The sequence below is a fragment of the Notothenia rossii genome (genome assembly GCF_949606895.1).
Source record: "Notothenia rossii genome assembly, chromosome: 4".
Lineage (NCBI taxonomy): Eukaryota > Metazoa > Chordata > Actinopteri > Perciformes > Nototheniidae > Notothenia > Notothenia rossii.
This window is the reverse complement of record NC_136902.1, coordinates 7,689,859-7,716,011: the sequence shown is the minus strand read 5'-3', so window position 1 is coordinate 7,716,011 and position 26,153 is coordinate 7,689,859. Positions and strand designations below refer to the sequence as shown.

At 41.3% G+C, this 26,153-nt stretch overlaps 1 protein-coding gene across 4 annotated transcripts in view; it reads left to right on the top strand.

Moving 5' to 3' along the window:
- LOC307034740 (uncharacterized protein) overlaps positions 1 to 25,070 on the top strand; it is a 26,573-nt gene extending 1,503 nt beyond the window's left edge. The window contains exons 2-7 of one of the 4 annotated variants that reach the window (XM_079673621.1): positions 14,971 to 15,040; positions 15,842 to 16,077; positions 17,323 to 17,506; positions 17,622 to 17,717; positions 17,898 to 18,405; positions 20,032 to 25,070. In XM_079673621.1, coding sequence (XP_079529747.1) covers positions 14,999 to 15,040; positions 15,842 to 16,077; positions 17,323 to 17,506; positions 17,622 to 17,717; positions 17,898 to 18,405; positions 20,032 to 20,966 — 2,001 coding nt within the window. In that variant the 5' untranslated portion in view covers positions 14,971 to 14,998 and the 3' untranslated portion in view covers positions 20,967 to 25,070. Of the gene's footprint in view, positions 1 to 14,863; positions 15,041 to 15,407; positions 16,078 to 17,322; positions 17,507 to 17,621; positions 17,718 to 17,897; positions 18,406 to 20,031 lie in introns of those variants that run through there. The other 3 variants (XM_079673620.1, XM_079673622.1, XM_079673619.1) reach the window with 3 other exon arrangements.
- Positions 25,071 to 26,153: the final 1,083 nt, after the last annotated feature.

Sequence of the window (26,153 nt, the reverse complement as noted above, 5' to 3'; positions counted from 1 at the left end):
GTGTGTAACACATCTGACTTTACATATTGGAGCTAGTGTCCCAGGAGGACAATCCAACAGGTGATGTTTACTTAAAGATCTTTCCCTGGACTCTAAACATGTTGAACAATCTGATGAAGTTCCACATTTGTTAGTGTCATAATCAATGGGTTTTGCAGAGTCGTCCAAAAATAATGCTCTCTTAATGTTGCTCCAAACATCATTTGTTTGATTACATTCTGTGCAAAATGTCTAGTCATTTCTAAAAAAAGGGAAATATATATTACGAGTCATATCAGGCCTACACACAACATGGGATTTATTTTCTGGTGATCATTTGTCATGTTTATATTTCTTTATACTGTGGTTTTGTAATCAATATTTTCATACACAAAGCAACATCACTTTTTTTAGGAACCAGGTTGATTTTCTTGGGGGTGTTAGCATCGTGAATGAGGGCATCAACCAGTCATGTTCTCACAGGTTAGAGTGTCATAAGACAATGAAACGGCTGTATTTTAGTTTGACCCAAACTTCATTACTCCTCTCAACCAGTCCATATCAGATCACTACTTCTGTTATACCTTTAAAAAACAAAAGTGCTATACATATATCTGCAGTTGAGTATATCACATTTTTGTGTTGTTCTTTTCTCACCCCATGTGTAAAGGCATCAAGGCAGAACATAGAGTATTTAACGTATCTTTGCTATGGGTCTTATATTTAATAATTGACCTTCTTTAATCTTGAGTTCATTGCCAAAATGTGGGTGTTTTGTAAGAAAATGAATATAGGTCGACCTATTGTTACGGTAAAACTCTCAAATGTCAATATGTGGTTCAACTGAACATCCTGTACCTGCCACGTGCTGAATGCAGAGCTCGAAACTGCAATTGATCGACTTGTTTAATTCCACCAAGGCCATTTTTTCAATGCTTTAAAGAAAAATCTGGCACAGCATGCTCCTGTGGTGACTAATCTGCAGCAGAGCAAACACAACACTTTTTAAAAGCAAAGGCAGAGAACGACTTTTCTGCTCTGCTTTTTTCAACGTGAACAGCACAGCAACACATTATGTAGAGTGCTCCGGCTTCGCTTCCACATATTAGTCTGTCACTGGGAATTCTTCTTGGATGGGGTTTGTTGTGGTTACTGAGAAATCCTCTCCTGCTTGTTACAGCGAGAAGCCACATCTCAGTAATTGATGTCTGTAGATATTTTTCCCTCGCAATCATCGGTGACGAGAGCTCTTGTAGCTAAGCCCGCATTTTCATTTAGCGCCACCTTTCCTGGCTGAACGCCTCTCTGATCAAAGGGCTCGACTGGCTGCAGTTCGACACACTCTTTAGACATGCAGAACTGAACAATCTGCAACAACGACAGCATGACGGATGAGTTCTGGCACATGTTCATCTCTGCTCGTTGGAACACTTGATTATCCGGCTACGCATGTCAGAGGAGGTTTTTATCCTGGTGCTCGTAAACAAACAACTTATCAGATGACTTCCTGACGTACACACACACACACACACACACACACACACACACACACACACACACACACACACACACACACACACACACACACACACACACACACACACACACACACACACACACACACACACACACACACACACACACACACACACACACACACACACACACACACAGTTAATGAAAGCAGTGGACCCTTCAGGCAGACCGACACAGGACAGAGAGCGGGCGGAGATCATAACTGGATCTGATGGCTGCTAAGGTGACCTGATCTGTGAGATGGAGGACAAGCGTCACATAAACACATGAAATACAGTCACTATATAACGGTCTACATATATAACCCTTCGTTTTATATAGGGATGAGAGAGGCAGATAAACAGAGTCACTCAGAAACCCAGAGAAGGCTCACTGCTTCCCCTTTGACCGTGTGCAAAATATTATGAATAAGTTATACTCAGATACAAGTAAAGTCAGCTGAATGGGGAACATTTTTAGCTCGCTTATATTCCATCAATACAAAAGGCAAAAATCCTCTCGATCTGAAAAGCAAATCCAATACGGAGGAGCCTTAAACCTGCTTTCTTTCAAAGGCCAGCAGGGCGCAACAAACCGGTTTGCAAAAGGTCGTCAGATTGTATAGAAGTCTACGAGAAAAGACGTTACTTCGCCCTTGATTTATCAACTTTAGTTAACATTTATGGTCTCAATCTCTAGTTTCGAGTCCATTTAATACAGCATGATGGTAAATGATGGTCCAATTTAGAGTAGAATAGACGATTAAGCAGAGGTGCTTTGGGGCGCTGCCTAAGTTGCTAAAAACTGTTATAACCGTAAATCAAGATGGCAACAACCTTAAATAATATCTCGCCGCTTCATAACAGTAGTCTACAATCCAATGGATGACGTCACCCTGACTACCTCTAAGTATTATAAACAGTCTTTGAAGTTGAGGCACTCAGCCCAAGCTTCAGCCCAAATCCTGCTCCTGAAAGCAAGGAGTTGTGGGGCTTCATAATGTGCTTTTAGTTGGTAAAGGATGATCCAGTGTACCCTATGCCAAAGGATATAAGCAAACAGAAACAGTGAGGCGCCTTTCCTTAGCATTTAGATCATTCTGAAGATTCATATCATGGCTGCCACTTAGGGGTATTAACAACCAGTTAAGAACCTCGATAAGCCAGAAAGACTATTCAGAACAAAACCCATTGGATCCTACTGTAGTCGTCAATGTTTGGAAACAAGGTACCCTATTGTACTGTTTTTCATCAATATATTATAGGTCTCAGATATACACAAACATGTCTCTGAAGTGTTTGGCTCCAAACACCAAACAGATCATTGCAGCTTCCCTTAATCCCATCTGTTTCAAAAGTGCTGATTCTCTGTCTGTTACTTTAGATGAAAATAAGGAGCCATTCCCCACGCCCCTCTGAGAGGTATTTGATTAAAAAGAACACTATACACACCGTTCACACCGGAGTACTTTTACTTTTGTGAAGCCGCCATTGTATTTGCTGGCTTAGCATTATTAGCATTAGCATTAGCCCCGCGCACCAAAGGAGAGAGACTAACTTATTGCAACACAAAAGAAAACATGGGAGCGGTGGAGATGAGGAGGTGTCGGCGTTCTGGCGATTTACTCGGAAGGCTTCAGTAGAAGCTGCTGGGAGTCCCAGCAGCTTCTACTGAAGCCAGTCCCCAGCTCCGGGGACTTCCGGCCGGGGACTCCGGGTGGCAGTATACGCCGTGAAGTTGTTTGCGGCCTGCCAGCAAACCCAAAGCAGAAGAAGAAGAAGTGACGTCAGCGGCTTCATTTGCCTAATCCTCCTCCACTTATTCCGGTTCGAACGCGATCTGTACTTAGTTCCATGGGGGTACTAAGTACGGCAAAGTACTTGGTGTGAAAGCGGCTAATGGTGCTCTCGGAGGAGATTCAGGTGATAAGGTGTTGGGGGGGGGGGGGGGGGGGGTTACCTTGGTTGGTGATTGGCTAATGGTTGCACAAGCCAAAACATCGTTATGACATCATAAAGTGGCCAAAATCTGATCAGCTCATTTTCAGACAGGTTTTTATAGAAATGGATCAGGACAAAAAGAGAGAGAATCTTTGTTCCTGAAACGTTCAGAGTCTCTTTCCACAGAGGGGACACATGTTGATGAAGAAGAGACATGAAGAAGTGGGGACACATGTTGATGTAGAAGAGGCATGAAGAAGAGGGGACACATGTTGATGTAGAGGAGACATGAAGAAGAGGGGACACATGTTGATGTAGAGGAGACATGAAGAAGAGGGGACACATGTTGATGTAGAAGAGACATAAAGGAGAGGGGACACATGTTGATGTAGAAGAGACATAAAGGAGAGGGGACACATGTTGATGTAGAAGAGACATGAAGAAGAGGGGACACATGTTGATGTAGAAGAGACATAAAGGAGAGGGGACACATGTTGATGTAGAAGAGACGTGAAGAAGAGGGGACACATGTTGATGTAGAAGAGACATGAAGAAGAGGGGACACATGTTGATGTAGAAGAGACATGAAGAAGAGGGGACACATGTTGATGTAGAAGAGACATAAAGAAGAGGGGACACATGTTGATGTAGAAGAGACATGAAGAAGAGGGGACACATGTTGATGTAGAAGAGACATAAAGAAGAGGGGACATATGTTGATGTAGAAGAGACGTGAAGAAGAGGGGACACATGTTGATGTAGAAGAGACGTGAAGAAGAGGGGACACATGTTGATGTAGAAGAAACATGAAGAAGAGGGGACACATGTTGATGTAGAAGAGACATAAAGAAGAAGGGACACATGTTGATGTAGAAGAGACATGAAGAAGAGGGGACACATGTTGATGTAGAAGAGACATGAAGTAGAGGGGACACATGTTGATGTAGAAGAGACATGAAGAAGAGGGGACACATGTTGATGTAGAAGAGACATGAAGAAGAGGGGACACATGTTGATGTAGAAGAGACATGAAGTAGAGGGGACACATGTTGATGTAGAAGAGACATGGAGAAGAGGGGACACATGTTGATGTAGAAGAGACATGAAGAAGAGGGGACACATGTTGATGTAGAAGAGACATGAAGAAGAGGGGACACATGCTGATGTAGAAGAGACATGAAGAAGAGGGGACACATGTTGATGTAGAAGAGACATGAAGAAGAGGGGACACATGTTGATGTAGAAGAGACATAAAGAAGAGGGGACACATGTTGATGTAGAAGAGACATCAAGAAGAGGGGACACATGTTGATGTAGAAGAGACATGAAGAAGAGGGGACACATGTTGATGTAGAAGAGACATGGAGAAGAGGGGACACATGTTGATGTAGAAGAGACATGAAGAAGAGGGGACACATGCTGATGTAGAAGAGACATGAAGAAGAGGGGACACATGCTGATGTAGAAGAGACATGAAGAAGAGGGGACACATGTTGATGTAGGAGAGACATGAAGAAGAGGGGACACATGCTGATGTAGAAGAGACATGAAGAAGAGGGGACACATGTTGATGTAGAAGAGACATGAAGAAGAGGGGACACATGTTGATGTAGGAGAGACATGAAGAAGAGGGGACACATGCTGATGTAGAAGAGACATGAAGAAGAGGGGACACATGCTGATGTAGAAGAGACATGAAGAAGAGGGGACACATGTTGATGTAGAAGAGACATAAAGAAGAGGGGACACATGTTGATGTAGAAGAGACATGAAGAAGTGGATTTTGCATAATAGGTCCCCTTTAATATATAACATGCAACACCAGAAAAGCACCATTCTGCAACATGGTTAGACAAATAGCAGTGTGATTGATATTCCTCAAGTGCACAGAACAACAAGAAATAGGGAAGAAAATAGATATCCATTGGTCCTTATCAACCCATTTTTAAACAATGAAAGTCTGCAGTCGAGGTGAAGGCTGAGTTCTGTCTCAGAGAGGATCAACAGGCACGGTCCATTATGGCTGCTGAAGATAATGTAAATGTTTGAGCAGGGCAAAGAGAGAGGAGGACCACACTTGGTGTATTCGTCTGGCAGGAGATAAGGCAGAGGAGCAGGATGTTGTTCCACTTGATTGTAAAGACACTGACAGCTTGACATAAATGGGTGGTTGTGCGGTCGCCTGTGGATGTACAGTACATTTAACACCCTACAGAGCTGCTGGAGAAACCTACATTGACTTAAATAGTGGCAACATGCCTTTTGAAGTGATGAATTCTTCGTGTTTCTTGCTCAGCATCATAAATTGATGCCAAAATGCATAAATCATTAACAAAACTGTAACAATTATAACTTGCATAATAACACAAATTAAATACTGTAATCATCCTTATAATACAATAATAGCTGCATCCAAATAAAGCCACTATTCATATCTTTTAATTATCCATGCACTACATTTCTGAGTAAAAGAACATCACTGTGTGTTGTACAAAAGGAAACATGACTCACTTTCCACTTCATCCAAATCACTCTAATCTATTTTTCTCCTGAATATGTCAGCCTCGATAGTCAGAGAGAAATAATACACGTTTGATAAAGGTCCTCGGCTTATAGGAACACAATGTTACATTCAATTTGTTTTACAGCAGATGTATACAAGCTGTCCCTTATTTTGTTTTCAACAACAAAATGTCTCAGTAAAGGATCTCCTGTTATGAAAGACGGTAACAGATTACACTGTAGATTTATTTATATGTTGAGTTCCTATTTTAGGTTTCGTCTGTGTTTTTGTTCATGGGAATCACTTTGTTAATGATGCAGACCACAATCGCTAAATGTTACATTCATAGTTTCATTGCACACCTCCAGATTTGGGTCCGTGCTCACTTTCAACGTTAGTGGGGGCGTGGTGTTTAAGGCGATGATACAATTAAATATGGAGCAACAGAAAATGGGTTTTAAAGTTGAACCAGTTGTTAAAACACGGCAAGAGGTTTTGTAAAACTTGCAGACAGGACTTTCAAATCAAATCAAATCAAGTTTTATTTATATAGCACATTTATAAACGATTTTTGGTCGAGCCAAAGCGCTGTACATATAATAAAAATAGCCTACAGTAGAGACACTTTACAGCTAGTCTATCAACTTCCGGTTCATTGAGTGTGCGGTTGTAAACTTCCGGTCTACGAGTGGTTGAGCGGGTAGATAGCGATATACTGTACATACGATAGTTAGAGAGAGAGATAGATAGAGAGAGAGAGATAGACAGAGAGATAGATAGATAGATAGATGGAGAGAGATAGATAGAGAGAGAGATAGATAGGTAGATAGATAGATAGATAGATAGCAAGATAGATAGCATACAGATAGCAATATAGTTAGCGATAGATAGCATAGATGATGAGCCTAAATCCTAAATCACAGGTTACCTACTCTAGCTACATCAAAACCCCAGAACATGAACCTGATTGAGGCTTTGAACCGATGAACACTTTTTATTTTTCTCCCTACTCTGAGATCGTGAGGCTTTTCATGCTTCCTCATGGACCTGTAACAGCTAGCCCTGACGCTCACTCTCCCTGAAGGTAGACCTTTGTTTGAAACTGGGGAATTGGATATCATTCATGTTATCCAAAACACGTAATAGTACATCATTAAAATGCTTTACACTGTATCAAGACTGTCAAGTTCTCAAAGTTAGCCAGTAACTACAGCTTTGCTTGTCACTTACCTTCATAATTGTCAATGTAACTGGATATGTACATCTTGAACCCCTTTTCTCTTTTGCTACTCGCGGCTGAGCTTGCCGCTTGTACCAGCCGATGTACATCACTGATGTTAACTTTCGGTAGGTCTTGGAGACATCGTGTGTAAAATAGTGCCATCACGTTAACGTTAGCTTTCTCACTTTGCTCTACCGCTATCTGTATGCTATCTGTATGCTATCTATGCTATCTGTATGCTATCTGTATGCTATCTATCTATCTATCTATCTATCTATCCATCTCTCTATGCTATCTATCGCTAACTATATCGCTATCTGTATGCTATCTATCTCTCTCTCTCTCTCTCTATCTATCTCTCTCTCTCTATCTCTCTATCTCTCTCTCTCTATCGTATGTATATCGCTATCTACCCGCTCAACCACTCCACACCGTAGACCGGAAGTTTACAACCGCACACTCAATGAACCGGAAGTTGATAGACGCCATCTTGTGCACAGGGCCTATAGCACAGATTGTTCCGAATATCAGCATGAGAAAAAACGACACCCTCTGTCCTTAGACCCTCACATCGTACAAGGAAAAACTTCCAGAGAAAACCCCCACAGTTTAAAGGGGAACATGGGAGAAACCTCAGGGAGAGCAACAGAGGAGGGATCCCTCTCCCAGGACAGACAGATGTGCAATAGATGTTGTGTGTAAATCGAAGAGATAATACATTTTACAGCGTAGGTAGACCGAATGTTAGGAAATTCATGTGTCTGTCATAAGAAGATGAATCCACGAAGATGTCAACAACAATCCTGTGGGAGCCTTCAGGGAGGCAGCATGACGAGACCCAGGCAGGACCACAGAGACAGGTTTAATCCAGAACTCAGGATCAAGTGTTACACTTGTCACAACGATAGCACGGAGAACAGTCTTTAAATAGCTTTCATGGGACGAAAGGAATGCAGGAATTGTATGTATTTGATTGATGTAATGACTTGATGGATGCACTGACTGCGTTGAAGCAAAAGTTGAGCAAGGTATAACTTTTTGCTAGTCAACACTTGTTTTCTTTGCCGGGCAACCCTGTGTTTCGCCCCACTGCACAACAGACTGGTTTCATTCAAATGAATGAATGAAGAGAGGGCTGTCCCTTTATGCAAGGCTGAACTCTGTGCAAATGCAGCCGGAGCGTGTGGAAGTGGTGGTGGTGGATTTGCATGTAGTGCTAAACTCACACCACATTTTTTCCCTAAGTGTGTTAGCTCTCCAACCGTGACGATAACCAAAACTAAACCGTAGTTTATATATCCATGACCACATGTTTTCCCTAAGCTGACAACACCACCATACACAGATAAGAAAGAATGATGCAAAGCAGTCAACAAATGTTCACAGTCAATCTTCCAGCTTCTGTGTACAGACAGAGAGATCCACAATCCCAAATATAAAAACAATGTATATAGAATATAAAATATAAAAATATGTGTGCAAATATATATATATATACACAGTCAAAGACACATGTGCACACATTAAGACCTAAATAAAAACACAACAATCAATATATACGAAAATAACAGTCACTTCAATATTTTGAGAATGTACATTAGTGCGGATTGTCCATTGAATGTGCATTATTGCATTCTATGGACGATTTGCACTAAATGATTTTTGTCTTTAGACTTCAATACCTAATGTCTCAAGTAAAGTCTCTGACGTCAGATATCTCTCATCTCGTCTGGCCTTAGATTTGTTCAGTGAGTCTGAGGCTGATCAGCACACTGAACTGATTCATCACTGGATGTGTTTGAAACCATTTGGCATAATGTTTAGACATACTCTGCTTCCTTTTACTGCAGCTTTCTTGTATCTTAAAACACAGTGGAATCACTTGTACTTGTGCCTTGTAAGCTTTGAGTATTTTATTTCAAAAATACTTAAAGGTGACCTATCATGCAAAATGCACTTTTGTACGTCTTTTATACATGAATATGTGTCCCCGGTGTTCCAGGGAACTCACCAAGTGTCAGAAAACACAACCCTCTCTATTTTCCTCCATACCCAAATCTCTTAAAAAGGGGCTGCAACGGATCTGATACAGACTGATCCAGATTTGAACACTTCTATGACGTCACAGAAGTGGCGCTACGGCTATTGGGCCAACTCCACCAATCAGGAGGAGACTGCCACGGACATTGCCGTTGGAAAGCGCTGGAGACGCTGTAGTACATATGCCAGGCCTGTAGATGGTGCTGTTCTCACAGAATCAGCCCATGCAAAGACAGTGAAAATGAGGAATGGCTAAAATGCATGATCTGTTTGGTATTTTGAAAAATAAAAAGTATAAATATGCCTTATATAGGCATGGTCCTACACTATATTATTCAAATATAGCATGATAGGTCCACTTTAAAACAGAATCTAGGCTGAACGTGTTTTTTCTAAAATTCAAGACTTTTTTATCTGATTTTATACTGTATGTAGAAACTGAAATTGACAGGATCTAATCAAATATTCTGATACCGTTTTGTAAAGCTTTCTGCCTCTGACACTTTTGATTACATTTTTCATGGTGACCGTGATTTTGTGCTGAGAACGAAGAGTGTCACATTTTGCCGAGTTTTGCACTTTGAGTGAAAATTGAGTCAAAGGCTTCATAAAAAAAAAAAAGGAACAGTGAGAGAGAGACATGAAGGGAGATAGAGAGATCAGCCTGTGTTACTGTCAAAGTGCAGTGGAGCGCAACACACTTCTCCAGGGTACAGCACATCACTCTCACTCTGTGATTTCTGTGCGGCTGTGTGTACATTTCTAAGCATGTTTGTGTATGTATGACTTTACAGTCAGTGAAGCTGGTTTCCACATGTATGAACTGGCATGTCTTTATACACATGGGCACATCTTCCTGGATCTATGTGTGCTGGTTTTTCCATATTACTGTCTGTTTGTGTGTGTGTGTGTGTGTGTGTGTGTGTGTGTGTGTGTGTGTGTGTGTGTGTGTGTGTGTGTGTGTGTGTGTGTGTGTGTGTGTGTGTGTGTGTGTGTGTGTGTGTGTGTGTGTGTGTGTGTGTGTGTGTGTGTGTGTGTGTGTGTCACCCCAGGCCTTGCAATGAGACTATAAAGACTCTAGTGTTACTGGTCCAGGGGTTACAGTGGGCCGCTCCTGACCTACATCGTGCTGCAGTTAAGGCCGAGTCTCATTAACTTCCCTGCATCTTAACTCTCACATGTTATAACACAGACACCACTATTATAGTTGTGTTGTTGCTTACACTCAGCAGACGTAATGACAGAATGTCCTTTAGGGCCTGAGCTGTCCTTTTACGTCCTGAGCTGACAGAATGGTGACACACTTGCCTTTTGCATTTGAGACCTTCACTGTTTTTTTGTGAGCTCTCTATTGTAACATAGAAGCTCATTGTGTTTGTGAGAAATAATAAGTAAAGTCATCATCCTGATAATTGATAATTATTTAAAGGAGACATACTATGCTCATTTTCAGGTTAATATTTATAATATTTGCCTCTACTGTGGCAAAAAGTGGTTTATTTTTCTCATACTGCCTGTGCTGCAGTCTGATTGGTCTACTGTTTAGAGATTTCCCGCCCCTTGGCCTATCAAGTACAATGGGTTGGAGCGCTAACCAATAGAAGCGTGAGTGTTACATAGTGATGTCATTATGTTACAGAAGTAAACAAAGGAGTTCAATGGAGGCATTTAGGGGAGAGGAATTATCAGATTTTAGCCTTTGCAGACCATTTAAATGCACAAAACCCTATAAAACACACTACAGCAAAGGGGAAACCCAAATAGCATAATAGAGCCCCTTTAAAAAAAGCCTATATATATATATATAATTTGTTTGTCTCATCTGTTTATTATTGCTCACTTTTCAGTCCAAGGTCAAACTGAATGATGTTGCCCTTGAATAGCCTGACTGAGCAATATCAGATGATATTATACATATATAAACTCATGTTCTTCCAGTAACAAGAAATACACTAGAGATGTAAGTATATTATAACATGTATATAATGTAAACACTGTAGACGAGTGTCACACTTGAACTTTCAACTGCTCAAAAGGACTACGCCTTTGTACTTTTTTTATTTTCTTTCAAGGATAGTTTCTTAAAGAAATTATTTTCCATTTATATGATAACCCTGGGATATAAAATGCTCCAACAGCAAGTTATCCATGGTGCTATAAGAGAAAAGGTTTTTTTTTTTCAAAAGGTTGCTACTGTATTTATACTCTACACTTTAAATAAGGGAGCTTCATTGAGCTGTGATTTTAATATGAGTTCACACTTTATCTAATGGCGCATTTCCACTACAGCGCGGAGCTCACTTGAAGCGTGCCGAGCCGTGCGGGGCCCGTTTTTGGTTGCGTTTCCACTTAGCGTAGTACCGGCTAGCGGGTACTATTTCACAGTTTCCTGGCCCTATAAAATCGAGGTTCTTTCCGGGCCAACAACCAGGCTGAGTCGGGCTGAGTATGCTAAACTAGAGAGAGAATCGCTGGCAAGGGGGCTACAACTACAACAAGATGAATATATTTGACCGTGGTTCAATTGTAATACACGTTTCAAAATGAGGCCGAAGTAACAACATACTCAGGGGTGCACATACTGTAACTGGTACGCAGGTACGCATGCGCGGCAACAATCTAAAATGTGTACCGTCACTTGTGTCACAAAGCGCATTTGCGTACCGACGTAGCCTACTTGTGAAGCTTTTGCAGAAGGCGGTTAGATCACCAGACGACAGAGTCGGTCTCCGTGTGCACAGACAGGGCTGCTGTTAACGTCGGTCTGTACAACGGAATTGTGAGAAAGTTACGTGCACCCCTGAACATACTGATACCGGTTGGTGAAAACAATGAATTAATGCTTTGACAAGTCTGCAGACAGACGGGAGGCGCAAACGCCTTTTAAAATGCGTGTTTTCTGAATGGAGATCGGCTAAGCTAACGCAGTATATGTTCCGACCGTCCACACTCACAACAACGGCCTACAGACATAAATAAACCAGCGACTGTATTCGCCATGACACAGACAGTATGTGGTTTGTACTTGTTTAACTTTTGTCTAGTTTCTGAACAGATATGAGGAGCTGTGAGCTCTGAGTGCTAACAGCTAACGGCTGTGTTGTTTATCTGGGGCGCTCATTGAAGATGACGTCACGGCTCCACCTACACTGCGTTACTATAGATACTGCCTCAGCTACTAACCTGTAATGGAAATGTGTCATAAAGTGAGCCAGTCCTAACGAGGCCACCGATACCGAGCGAGGCAGAGCGAGGCCGTGTAGTGGAAATGCGCCATAAGTGTGAGTAAGGGCAGCATTGGAAGTGGGCCATAGTTAAAAAGAGCCTTGAGTGGTTGAAAGACTAGAAGAGCACTTTAAAAATGAAATTCCATCTAGCTTTGTACTGTATGCGTCATGATGGGGCAAGACCATGCAGAATTTAGTGCTATAGCAAATCTTTTCCACAAATGAACACACCTTCAGAAAGAATGAGAGGAAATAATCACCAAACTCAGCATCTGTTTATCTGGAAAATAAACCTTCATAGCGCTCTTTACTGAGATCCAGCATACAAACTCAAAGGCTCAATCTTTTATCCCTTTATATAAAGAGAGGGTGAATCATACGCAATGTTATGTAAGTCAATTGTATTCAGGTATCGGAAAAAAGTTACAAACCAAAGAGCTGACTGACCTGTATTGGAAACTAAACTCCCACTGTGCCACTGCTGCCTTTATCTTTCATCAATACAACGGATAATACTTGAATGTCTCACAGTCGAAACATTATGTCTTATAGGGCCTCAGATCTTAAAAGCAAACTCCTAGTGACCCTTTCTTAAAAGCTGAATCTCTGAGAAGCAGTTGCGGCTCCGGAGCATTTTTGTTGGGTAATCTATGGTAGGGCCATACAGTGGTGTGGCTCAAGTCAGTATTTGCAATGTAATTACATACACGCTATATCGCCCCCCTTGACAGTGAAACGCCACGCGTGAGGTTTAGATTATTTCCCTGTCTCAATCAAAATGGAACTGTATGAAATAAAACGGCACATTTGTCTTGTAGTAAATCAAAAGGAATCACTGTGAACGTGATGTATGATAGTAGGCTACACGTTGAAGGTCCAATGGGGATACTGAATGGTGGTTCCGATCAGTAATGCATGACGCAGACCCAACGTTTCGTTGCTCTGATTGGCTGTAGGTTATTGATGGGTCGTTCGCGAACAATTTGTTCTTTTTGAACGAATCTTTGAAGTGAACGAGATGAACTGATTCCTCCCACAAAACGATTTGTTTGTTTGAGTCGCCGCCTTCCACCAAAAGCTAAAGAGAAGCTGTTTGCGAACTACGAACTTAAAGAACTGTAGGAAACAGTTCAGAACTGTTTCCTACAGTTCTTTTATCTTATTTCCCTTTCTTTCAAGAGGAGAGTCCCGTTAGGGCCCCTCCGAAATACTGGATGTTCCATCTACACAGAGTTGGACTTAGTTAGACAAATACCACAAATATAATGAAGTACTTGACTCAGTACTTCTGCCACAAGTAGGCTACTATGAAGTTATTTTACTGTTTACTTTTTCAGTTATTCTCTCATCAAATATGGCGGAAAACATGTAGTTTGACAGAGGATTAAAACTGTAATCAGAGCCCTCTCACCAGAGCTCCGTTACACACACACACACCCAGGAGCGGGACATCCTCCTCAACCTGTCCGCCATAAATGCCTCAGAGGACGGATACCTGAACCGTAGCGTCCAGCTAGCTTAACCGCTAGCTTAACGATAAATACACACAGCGTTGTATTCTCCTCCCCCTGTCGGCCCTAAAAGCTTCAGAGGGCGGATACCTGAGCTCCATAGCGTCCCGCTAATGTGAAACACACACACACAGCTTTGAACGCGGCCAAATGGAGTTTAATGCTTTGGGATTTAAGTTTAAGTGCATGGGTTTGAAAGTATAACGTGCTAGCCTGCTGTAATACATCGTATAGTCAGGCACAAATGTATGAGATTTAACAATGGCCAATTATATTTCTTAAATAATATGTAGCCTATTTCCTAATTCATGGGGCAACAAGGTGAGGTGTAAAATGTGTTTTAATATCATACATTTTACGCCAGCAAACTTCTTGTACGGATTTCGGCAGTAGTGAAGACTCACTGAACAAATTAAGTACAAAGACGAATCGTTCGCGAACGTGCAAATCACCAGAAGTCGTTCGCGAACCGGTGAACGAATCAGTGAACAAATCTTTAAAGTGAACTGAATCAAAAGATTTGTCCCCGAAGGGAATCGAAATGCCCATCACTACTGTAGGTCTATTCAAATTGCATTCGGAGGCATTTTGATCTGACTGCGGCCGCGCTGATATTATAACGCAGGGAATTTCCACACCTTTAGTGTATAAAACTCCCCCACTACTTAGACTATTCCTTGCACCCCTCTTCTAGCATAACCCTGAATGGTCTCAACCATATTGCATCAGTAACGTACACTTGTTGTTACAGCAGGATCAGTTTGTGTGTTGTGGACACAAACCGTATATTTTCGCAAGCCGTGTTCTCAACATTTACCACTTAGCTTATTATTTAATTGAATCTGCTTACTTTAACATCATTTTTCATGGTGGGGCTAAGCCATTTCTTGGTATGGCTGTAGCCTACCCCAGCCATACCCTGGCGCTGCCACTGTTGAGAAGACATACAAGTAGCAGGAATGTGTACTTATATTATTACTTTTTTTGCGGCATGTGTATCTTTAATATTTGGTCTTTAAATGTTTTACGGCAGGGGGCGTCCAAACCACGGGAAGCGGCCCATGGACCATTTTGAATCGGCCCTCACTCAGCAAATAAAAAAAGTATAATGACTTAAGTATAATAAACTTCCGCTTGTCTTATATTGTACTCCTTAAATATATATGTTCAAATACCAGTATATTACACAGTATTCATGTGTTAATAAGCCCAATTTTCAAATAAATTCAAAGACAATTAAAGTTGAAAACATGTTCTAACAAATCCAAGTTGATAAGAAAAAAGCCCAGTAACAAATCTACATGACAAACTTGAAATATAGCCTTCATATTTCCTCTTATTATAAGCAATCTGAAGATTCTGTTTGTCAGGATCGCGGAAAAGGCAGGACCCAAATGCAGACTACAAAAAGGTAAAAGGTCTATAAACAAAAGGCGAGCTTTATTCCAAAAGCCGATGAACACAAAAAAACATGGCATGAAGAACTCAGGTTGCACAAGGTTACAATAACACCAAAAAACTGACCCTGACTGACATGGAGGGAGACAGGGAAAACAAACAATGAACCGGCAGGGGAACACAGGGAAAGACAAGACTAAATGCAGGGAGGGGTAATCACGGGACGAGAGCTGGGCAGGGGAGGTAGAAACACAAGGGCAACAGGTGAACACAATCAGACAATCAGACACAGGAGGAAAAACACAGGAAGGAAGACAAGAGACAGGGAGAACAGAATTACAAAATAACACCCATAACAGCATACAAAACTAAAAACGTGATATATTCTTCTTATATTTTTCTGTATGTGGCCGTCTGTGAGAAAAGTTTGGACACCCCTGTTTTACAGTAAAGCATTTCTTGCAAGTATAGTCCAAATCCTGATATGTGTTGTTCCCTCTCGTCAGGCCAAGACTCACAAACCGGCTCAGCAGCACCAACACCGGGAAGAGTTGCACTTCGTGGATGAGTATGGCCAGCCAATCACAATGCAGGTGGAGGCGAGAAGGGACCATGGTCACAGGAGGCGGCGGTCTCGATGCGGGCCGGAGTTCAGCGTCCCAACAGAGAGACACTGGGAGGCCCTGAGAGCCATGGGGCTGATGGAGGGAGAGGGGGGCCAGGGAGACGGATACACTGTAGGGTGGGTACTGTTGGAAGCTTAGGGACTGGGGTAAAGAGTTTAAAGGTCCCCTATTATACTGTTTTTCATTACTTTATTATAGGTCTCAGATATATACAGAACATGTCTCAATTGCCTCCAAACCCCAAACAGATCATTGCAGCATTACCCATAATTCCCTCTGTTTCAGCCCTGTTTAAAAAGTGCTGATTCTCTGTCTGTTACTTTAGATGAAAATAAGGAGCCCCTCCCCACGCCCCTCTGAGAGAGATTTGGTTAAAAAGAACTCAATGGTGCTCTAGGAGGAGATTCAGGTGATAAGGGGGGGTTACCTTGGTTGCTGATTGGCTAATGGTTACACAAGACAAAACATCGTTATGACATCATAAAGTGGCCAAAATCTGATCAGCTGATTTTTTTTTATAGACATGGATCAGGACAAAAAGAGAGAGAATCTTTGTTCCTGAAACTTTCAGAGTCTCTTTCCACAGAGGGGACACATGTTGATGAAGAAGAGACATGAAGAAGTGGATTTTGCATAACCTTTAAGCCTTAGTTTGATAAAGGGATTAAATTATGAATCTCGGGTTGTCCTAAGTAAAGGCAAGAAGACAGTAATCTAAATAAGCGTTGGACTTTTTTCTTAGTTACATATTTGGGAATAAGGTTAATGTTCGAGATTAGGGTAAATGATTGTAATTGGGGGTTAGGGTTAACAGTTGTGTAGAGATTTGGACAAGGTAATCATTTTGGAAATGGGAGGGAAATTTGGAACTAAGTTAAAAGTCTGGACGTGTGGGACAAGGGTACGATTTTTGGAATGGGCCAAAAAGTATTGGACTGACGTAAAAGTTTGTATTGCAGTAAAAAGTGGCCTTAGCCTTAAGGAAAATACATAAAATGAAGACCTCTACTTCTGCATCTATTGGTGATTCAAACATAGGGAAAACACTTTTCACTTCAGGCTACAGTTTGCAGGGTCAGCATGATATTGTATTGAGTCTCTTGGCGCTTTTATAAATATTCATGAGGGATAGGTTGTTCTGCTGAGGCAGCTGTCAGTGCAACTCATGCTTTGATTATACATGAGAATGAAGACAAAATATTCATAGAGGAATGTACATATCATGGAAACAAGAACTATTTACATCCATGCAAATGTGTCAATAATAAAGAAACCCACATGATCTGGGCGCTTACCCTCTTATACATTTCCCTTGACATCACCTTCTTGTAAAACATGACCTACTTGCTTCTTCCACACAGGCCTTACTATGGTCACATGGCCGTGTCACCTGACCTGTACTCGGCCAACAGTCACATGATGATGTCTGATGTCTATCCACCCAATGGATACCTGCCTAGATCATCCAATGATCAGCATCAGGGGAACAGCTACTTGCCCAGCGTCTCCTACAGCTTAGATCACCTGGACAGACTGGACTACCAGGTGATTTGTTTTATTGTATTGTCTTCTGAATTCATTCTAGGGATTGCTATTATATATTTCACAAGTAACGATTTGAGAATAATTTCTCATTTTTGATCTCTTTTTTCTATTCCAGACTCCAGAGATGTTGCCCTACCAGCCTAACTCAGAGAGCTGTCTGATTGGCTGCTACAACACAGAAGAGATGGAGCCCAATCATTTCTCCGGACAGGTATTTTCAGTGATGGCATCAAAGCCATTGTACTTCTGATTTGGTTGTCCTTTGCACTTGTTTAACAAATCTCTTTGAATGTATTCAGGATCGTGGGAAACGGTAAACAAACTGAAAGATTGACAATAAAGTTGACTTTGACTGACTTTGATTTGAAATGTTCTCTTACTTGCTCTTCAGCAGGACTACCAGCCTCCCTGGCGGTCTGATCGTCATCTGGGATACCTCCCCCTCAGTGAGCTGGACAGTGGGCTTGGATGTGGTCCCGACAGTCCCAACCACCGGGCGGCGTTCTCCGAGGCAGAGACAGACGCCATGTCTTCTCTGCCGGGTCACACCGCCTCCTCCCAAGGCTCCTCCTCTTCCTCCGAGTCCCTCATCTCGTCTGAACCCAGCGACTCGGGTTTCCACAGCGTCAGCACCGGGGAGCACAGGCGACTGCATAAGATACACGGAAGCCACGCCCATCGACAAACTCACCATCTTCGCTCTGGTCAGTCCCCTCGAGAGCAGAGAGGACGCTGGGATTTGGAGTCCATCCCAGAGACCACTCAAATGACTCACTCTGGAGCACCACAGGCGTCCCGTTGCACTGTGGGTAACAGCACGACCACCACAGTTCACTTCCACAGAGCTGAGAGAAGTCCCACCTTACCTCGCCACCGTTCACCACCTTCCCCTTCCATTGGTAAGTAAAGCCCTCCAATTATTTTATTTTATTTTATATTCACCTAATGCCATATTTTACAGATTCGTAAAACCATAACATCAGAAGGACTATCAACCAGATTATAATGTCAAGAGTTTTAGGAATCGTTCAAAATGTTCTGTCCATACCTACTTAAAGTATATGAGTGTAAGGGAACATGCATGTAAGTTTATGATTTCTTATTTTTGTCCCTGCATATACCCGATTAAGAAGCACAGAAACTGCCAAGGAAAAGTTGTTAAAAACAGAGAAGTAGGAGTTCTCCTCACAACCAAAATATATACAGTATATAATATATTTAACTATTATGTATGGTATTCAAAACATTTGTAGATTTGCATAAAGACAGACCATAACATCTTACAAGACAATGCTGAGTCATTCATGGTCACCATTTTCCTTCAAGGGGATGAATGGACATGATTGATGGTGCAACATCAATCAAGGAGTAGTTTGAGATATGTTCCTGTTATTCAGCCTTTGATCCTTTAACATAAAAATCTACATTTGGGACGAATGCAGTCCTTGATTTATTTAGATACCATTCCAATAAATCCCATAAACATTGGCAGTTTTGTGAGGCATAAATGTCTTTGTTGTCTTGTTTAACACCAAAAAGCTACAGGCAGTTTTTTGAGACCACTTTGAGGTAGGGATGCTCCGATCGCCAAATCTGGGGCCGATCGCCGGAATCAGTATCGGCCGATACCGATCGCAGATCCGATCGAGTGGGCGGGGCCTATGGGGATCTTCCATTTAAAGTGATTTTTAAAACTCAGTTAATGGGGCTCATTCACTGGAGCTTCCACAAACAACAACCAACATAATTATTACATTCAAATGAAGTACATTATTCAAGTTTACATTAACTTTGGAGAATAACACGGGAGACATGAAGCGCTCTCTTTTCCTCTCTCCCCCTCTCTCTCTCTCTCTCTCTCTCTCTCTCTCTCTCTCTCTCCTGACAGCCTGTCAGTATCTCATGCAGCTCACTGATCCAGGAATGAGTGACCGGACAGTGAAAAATTAATATATGTATAACTAGTATAGCTTGTTCCAGAGGTAGATAAAATAGCTAAGTGTGTTAGGTCTAACTCTTGAGTGTGTGTTTCGCTCCGCTCACCGGTCCGTCACAGCGGGCGGAGCTGTAGGATTTCTGCTTCACACACGTTGCTTACCGCTATTTTATTGTCCTTTTCGGACACCTTAAAATACTGCCAGACTGGTGAAGCCATTTTGTCGAGCTTGTTTTGCCCATGGATGTATAATAAGAACGGTTTTGCCGCGCAGTGAGAAAAGTGTCATGTATTTTACGTCATCATTTTACGTCATGCAATCGGCTCTCGCGATCGGCATTTTTAGAGAGCTCCGATCGATCAGTAGAGAGTGAGTATTGGCCGATATCGATCGGCGGCCAATCGATTGGAGCATCCCTACTTTGAGGTAACTGTTAGGTGTTAGGGCCAAAGGTGGTCCAACATGTTTTTCAAGGTATTGAGTGCAGAGTTTTCCCTGGAAACAAGTCTTGCTATAATGACTAAATGGAGAAGTATGTATGGACATGTATTGTAAGACTTCAGACCTGATTACTTATTTTGTCTGCAGGTTGTCATACTGAGCCCTGCCAGCGTAGGGCGCTGTGGTTGGAGCAGCAACAGCATGGTGGCGGGAGGATAGAGGTTCCCGTGCGGAGTCGAACAATAACAGATTTGAGCGAAGGCCAGCGCCCCCGCAGGGCCAGTCATCCCAACATGGCCGATCCAGACATTCTCCAGAGCAGCCAGCCGCGAGCAGCCAGCAACACGCTGGGCCCGAGGAGCAGGGCCAGTTATCCCAGTAACTCTCGACCCACCAGTCACCACCTCAGCATCGACAGAACCAGTATGATCAATCAGCAGAACATACTGAGAAACAGCAAGTGCATGAGCCGGAGCAGAGAGGAGGACTCCCTCTCTAAGAGTCCTGGGTCCGGCTCCAGTGGGGCATCAGACTGGCGCGGGTTTCAAACCTTAGGGAGTCGCCCCGGCATGCCTACAGCTCCCTCTGTTCCTTACTACAGTACCCTGGGAGCCCCACAACATCACCCTCGCTCTCCCCCCTCTCCACGCTCCAGACTGTCCAATCAGAAGTCAGTCAGGAACCAGCTCCTGAGAGCACGAGCTTACCGATTGGCCAGGGAACGCAGCGAGGTCACAACAGATGAGGACGTGCGAGGAGAGGGGGAGAGAGAAAGGGATGATGACGGGGAGGATGGACGATGGGCTGGGAGATACTGGAGCCGCACCGAAAGAAGACGCCATGCTGCGTTATCACGGCAACACAGAGAGAGGAGGGGAGGGGAGGAGCATGGCGGGGGTCTTCAGGGGTCGCTGTCGTCTCAAACTGTGCTGGAGCTGAGCCACATGAAGCAAAACCGACTGAGGAACCGCAAACTGCTTGATGATTGGACAACTGTTGAAGAACTGCTGACTCACGGGACTCGAGTGGAGAGCGACAGTCAGCTTTGTCCCAGCCCTCTGTTATCGGTTACAACCGTCTGATTGGGAAAACTCATGATACACATTCCTATATTTATGATGATTTATGAAAGTATCCAATACAACACTCAGGCCCAGATTCATAGAAGGTTTGCGTAGTTAAAATTGCAAATGTCTGCACTAAATTGACCAAATCAGAAAGACTAGTTTTTGGAGACAGAAGTCATGAATCCATCAATTACATTTAAATTAGATCATTTTAAACCCTTTACTGCTACCAATTGCATAGTCAATGTGTGGGGAGGATAGGGGGAGTCAGAGGGTATCAACCAATTTAATATATAGCTGATAAACCAAAACAATGACTTCAAAAACGCTAAAAGTTGGGTAGAGCTGCTGAGTTGGTGTTACACTTAAAAGGATTGGCAATACTAGTGTTAAGTGCCATTTTCACATTGCATGGCACCAGTCTATGCAATGTGAAATGTTACAATTTTTTTAATAAACAAATGCTTATATAGATGCTTGCAGACATGAGCTTAAACAGATTAACAGAAATGTAAAAATGCAACTACATTGGATTTAAATACAATAAACAGGTCTTAGTCTGGTCATTTACTGTATCAATGAAAGTCTGGACATCAGAGCATAAAAGTATCTATTCATAGGGTTTCAGAATTATAAGAACAACATGGCCAAAGTTGCAACCGGGGGTCAGGCCAACAAAAAAGGTTCAAATGAACACAAATGTATGGCATCTTCCTATCGCTGGAGAACCTAAACTGATGAACTGAACCAACGCTACAGTCTGACAAGAACAAGAAACTTCTGATGGAAAGATTGCTATAGAAATGAGTTTCTGCAGGTTTGTACGAGTAAAGGACACTAACGAGCTTCAGACTCTGCATCATTAACAGATTCACTGGATGCACCAGTCGGACTCTTCACACACCAGACCGCCTGTGACTAATCTGAAATAACACACGCTGGTTGTGTTGCCTTGTGGAAACGTTTCTACATCTCCTTTATCTGATTTAACTGCCTTTGATTCCGTCTCTGTGCCATAAATTGTCAAAAGGGTGACTTTAGGGTGAAATTATAAAAATGTTAAGCCGGTTGGAGGATGATCAAACAGCCTCCAAATCCACTTTGATGTTGTTGCACCAAACTGTTGTTGTTGTTCTGGCACCACTTTTACAGTTTTCATCCCAGGTTGTTTACCCTTTTGATCTCTCACAGACTTGGAGTGTAAATGAATAAGATATTTAGGGTGGGCTCACAGGTCTCCATGCAGCAAAGTTCAATCCGGTTTCTATTTAGTTCTTAGTATGCTGCTGCATTTAGTGATCATAGCTATCCAAAGAGATTTATATATCTGTTCTCAAATCAAGGGTTGCCTGTGGTGCCATAGTTTGACATTTTGTGGACGACCCTTTCTTTCTTTTCTCTCGCATAAAGTAGATGAGAGTATTGATCCCAATGTATGTTGAATATGAAGCTACAGCCATTAGACGGTTATCTTACTTAGCGTACATACCAGAAGAAGGTAGGTTAGTTAGAACAGGTATAAATCCTCCAGCAGGCCATTTTGGGACCATACGTCAATTTGTCTGAAGATGATAAGCCTGATAGACAGACTTCTTTCAAGCACCATTTTTTACAGTAGCCGTTACTAACTTAAGATATGAGGATGGAGTTGGAGTTAAGAGACGAGGTGATTGATTCTTGATTGACTGAAGTAGCCAGTTTAGAGTCAGTTAACTTTGAATTATTCAGCTTCAATTAGAAATAATCAAATTGCAGTTTGTCGATGAGCTCCGATATTGTATTTCAGCAAACGTTTTCTGCCTCTATTTCATGCCACCAAATCCTACTCAAATGTGATTGGTCAATACCAAATACCAAAATCCTGTTCAGTTTCATACTAGTTCTGAATTTATATACAGTTTTAAAAGATTATAAAGTAGTAATAGCTCCCAGTAAAATGTGCAAGAACACATGTTTACTTTTAAGCTTTAGAGGATTTGATAGGCAGATATTCTTTACCTTTGGACAATGTTTCCCATTGTTTACTACGATACAGAGTTGCTGGCTGTAGCTTCTTATTGGACATATGTAAAATAGGTATCACTCTTCTCATCTAAATTAAATGAAGATTTATTTGATCTTTAAATGACTCAATAAGATTCTCATCCAGCCTGAATCTCAGGTAGCTTTTCTTTTTACTAAATATAATCCTATTCTTTTGAAGGGATTACCGGTTCATCAAACAACAGTCCTTACATTTCCTTACTTACGTTGGGCTTAAACTGGTGACAAATATCGATATATCTTGTCACATACATGCCAGAAGACGATATGGGTGGCAGCATTAATCTGAGACTAATCAGGGTGAAATTATTTGTTTAATGTATATACTGAAACTGTTCAATGCAATTTTGTCAAAATAAGATAATGTCAATTTATTTTCATATTCTGTCGAGGTTTGGACGAAATCAAGACCGTTTACAGGTCACAAAGTTGGACTCGTCAAATGAATATATTTAAGGTTTATTTTGTAAGTGTGTGTGTGTGTGTGTGTGTGTGTGTGTGTGTGTGTGTGTGTGTGTGTGTGTGTGTGTGTGTGTGTGTGTGTGTGTGTGTGTGTGTGTGTGTGTGTGTGTGCACGCGCCAGAGAGAGAGAAAGTATAACGTTGATACCAACGTATTAGTCGTGTTTAGCCAAAGATATTGTATAACTTTGGTTTGTAGACAATCTCTAGAACAACAATCACTGTATGATGTAAAAGTATATTTTATAATTATATTAGTTTTATATACTTTTTCCTTTATTTTGCCTTCAGTAGATGAACTCTGCTTTTCACCAACAACCTGCTATGCTTGTGTACAGTATGTATATAGATGTAATGTAAAATCAACTGTTAGCATAAGCAAGCTTTATTATGACAAACTAAACCTAGCATGCTAACTCCTGATTAGCACAGAACAAGCATTTCAATGATTGCCTAAACAAGTGTCATAAGTGCTCAAGTCATCGTCCTCTATTTTTCACAGCTTTGATTTTGACATATTATCTAAGAGGAAGTGGAGCTCGAAATCACGTATGATTTAATTTGTTAAATTGTGTTGAGGGAGCCATGTGACTATGTTGTGGCTGGTTACAGTGCATTCTGTGAAGCATGCATCTAACTCATCATCTGTCGATCTGAGGTCAAACTAACGTTTTTTCCACCCTCCACACCCAGGAAAATTCTTAAAAGGGAAACTTTATACAGTAATGTCATAGCTGTGATTACTCCGATACAACAATATCTTTATCGAGATGTCTTTTTTGTTCTTTATTTTGACATGAAGGATTGAGGGGAAATGTGTTCATTCTTTATTTTTTGGAAGGTCAGATAAAAAGATAATTTTAATTCTCATGCCTGTGTGTTCAATACAAAGTTTATAGAGAGGTGGTTAGCCTAGCTTAGCACAAAGTTTGATTTTGAATGTTTATTCCATATCGCATTTCCTGGAATGTGATTTCACAGTCCTTGCATTGACTGTCGAACAAGAACAATTTCCTGCATTTTAACAGAGAAGAGACTAATATTCAGCATTGTGGCTCACTCTCTGAGCAAACCTAAATGGGTATATTTCACAAAATGTTGAATAATTATTTAAGAGAGTTCAACTTTAAAAGGGCACGTGAGACTATGTTGTTTAGGTTTTGTGAATCTGGTCCTGGATTTTTTTTTTTTTTACTGTTTCTGTCTCTTTCAGGGCTGTGTGCAATAATCAGACGTCTAGTTTTAATCTGCTGGTCGCAGTCTGTTGTGTTTTTGCTCAACGTGTCGTGCTCAGGTTTGTGTCTGTATGATGTCAGAGAAGGAGGTAGTGTGTGTGCAATGAATTCAAGATGAGACAGGAAGGCGACAACGAGGGTTTTTTTTTTTTTTTTGTGTTTCCATGCACCCTGTGACCTCACAAATGTAATGAAATTTGAATCATGGTGTCCATGAGATTTCTGATGGATCTCACCCAAAAATAATTGAAAACAATGTCAGTAAACTGTGAAAATTGAAAAATATCCTTGTTGAGTTTATTTTTGTTTGATAAATGAAATCTAAAAAGGTACATTGTGGATTTTGTGTTGCACCTGACCTACCTAATGTTTGGGACAAATCCTCCTGCAATAAGCCTTTTGTTTAGTGTTTCTGCTCAAGTTATAACCATGATGTTTCAAAGACAACAACATATTGATTTAATCTAATACATGCATCTAAATTAGCATAGGAAGATTTCAATATGATTTTATTTATGCAATTCTATTACATTCTTTTTGAATAATAATCTTCTGGGAAAAGTCCTGAAAAAACCTTTGTGAATGAATGATAGTAAACATTGACAACTACATTTTGAACAAAGCGAATATTAATTAATTATAATTGGACAATGTGTTTTCAATTGAGGTTATTTCACTAGGACAATAATGTCTTTTCAGCAAGAGTGAAATAATTGATTACGCAAACAAATTACTGCAATGCATTTATTACAAGGGTACAAATTCAACATATTTTGTAATAAATTAATTATTTCCATCAAAAATTGAATCATCTGAGATTTCTTTAATTTAGTTTTTGTTGTGACAAAACACCAAGATCTAAGTAAAGTAAAGTAATATCCCTCTGGCATGACATAAACGAACAGGATATAAATAAACAGTTGACTAATAAGCTGTTAAATACACAGATTGTTTAGGATTTTATGATCGGCCCTGAATGTGGAGCGAGTTTGTGGGGACGAGACGCTCTGCTGAGTTCATCAATTCAGAGTGAGAGGACAGCTGGGTCTGAAAATCCTGCCTAATGCAGATTTTGGGAATCAAAGCGTGATGTGAAAACAGACACATGCTGCCACACAGTTCAGGGTTCTTTGAAGCACATGACCCACAGCTAAAAAAGGGTGAGTGAAGACAGATATGTAGTTAGTTTTATAACCAGAAATGGCCTTCAAATTGTGGGGTTTTAACGGTCACAAAAGGAAAAGCACAGGTGTAAATAATAAAAGCCGTCAGTGTTGTGTATGCTGACTTTGCTGTTACGCTACAAGGGTTTGCATCCATCTGTTTGCATAAAAGAGCCTGAGTGGCAACGATGTACATTTTCTAGAAAAAGCCTTAGTGAATAAATGATGATGTATTTGAAACAGCTGACTTAAAGTGAACAGCTGAAAACAACAAACTATGTGGTTTCTGCAACTTACAGC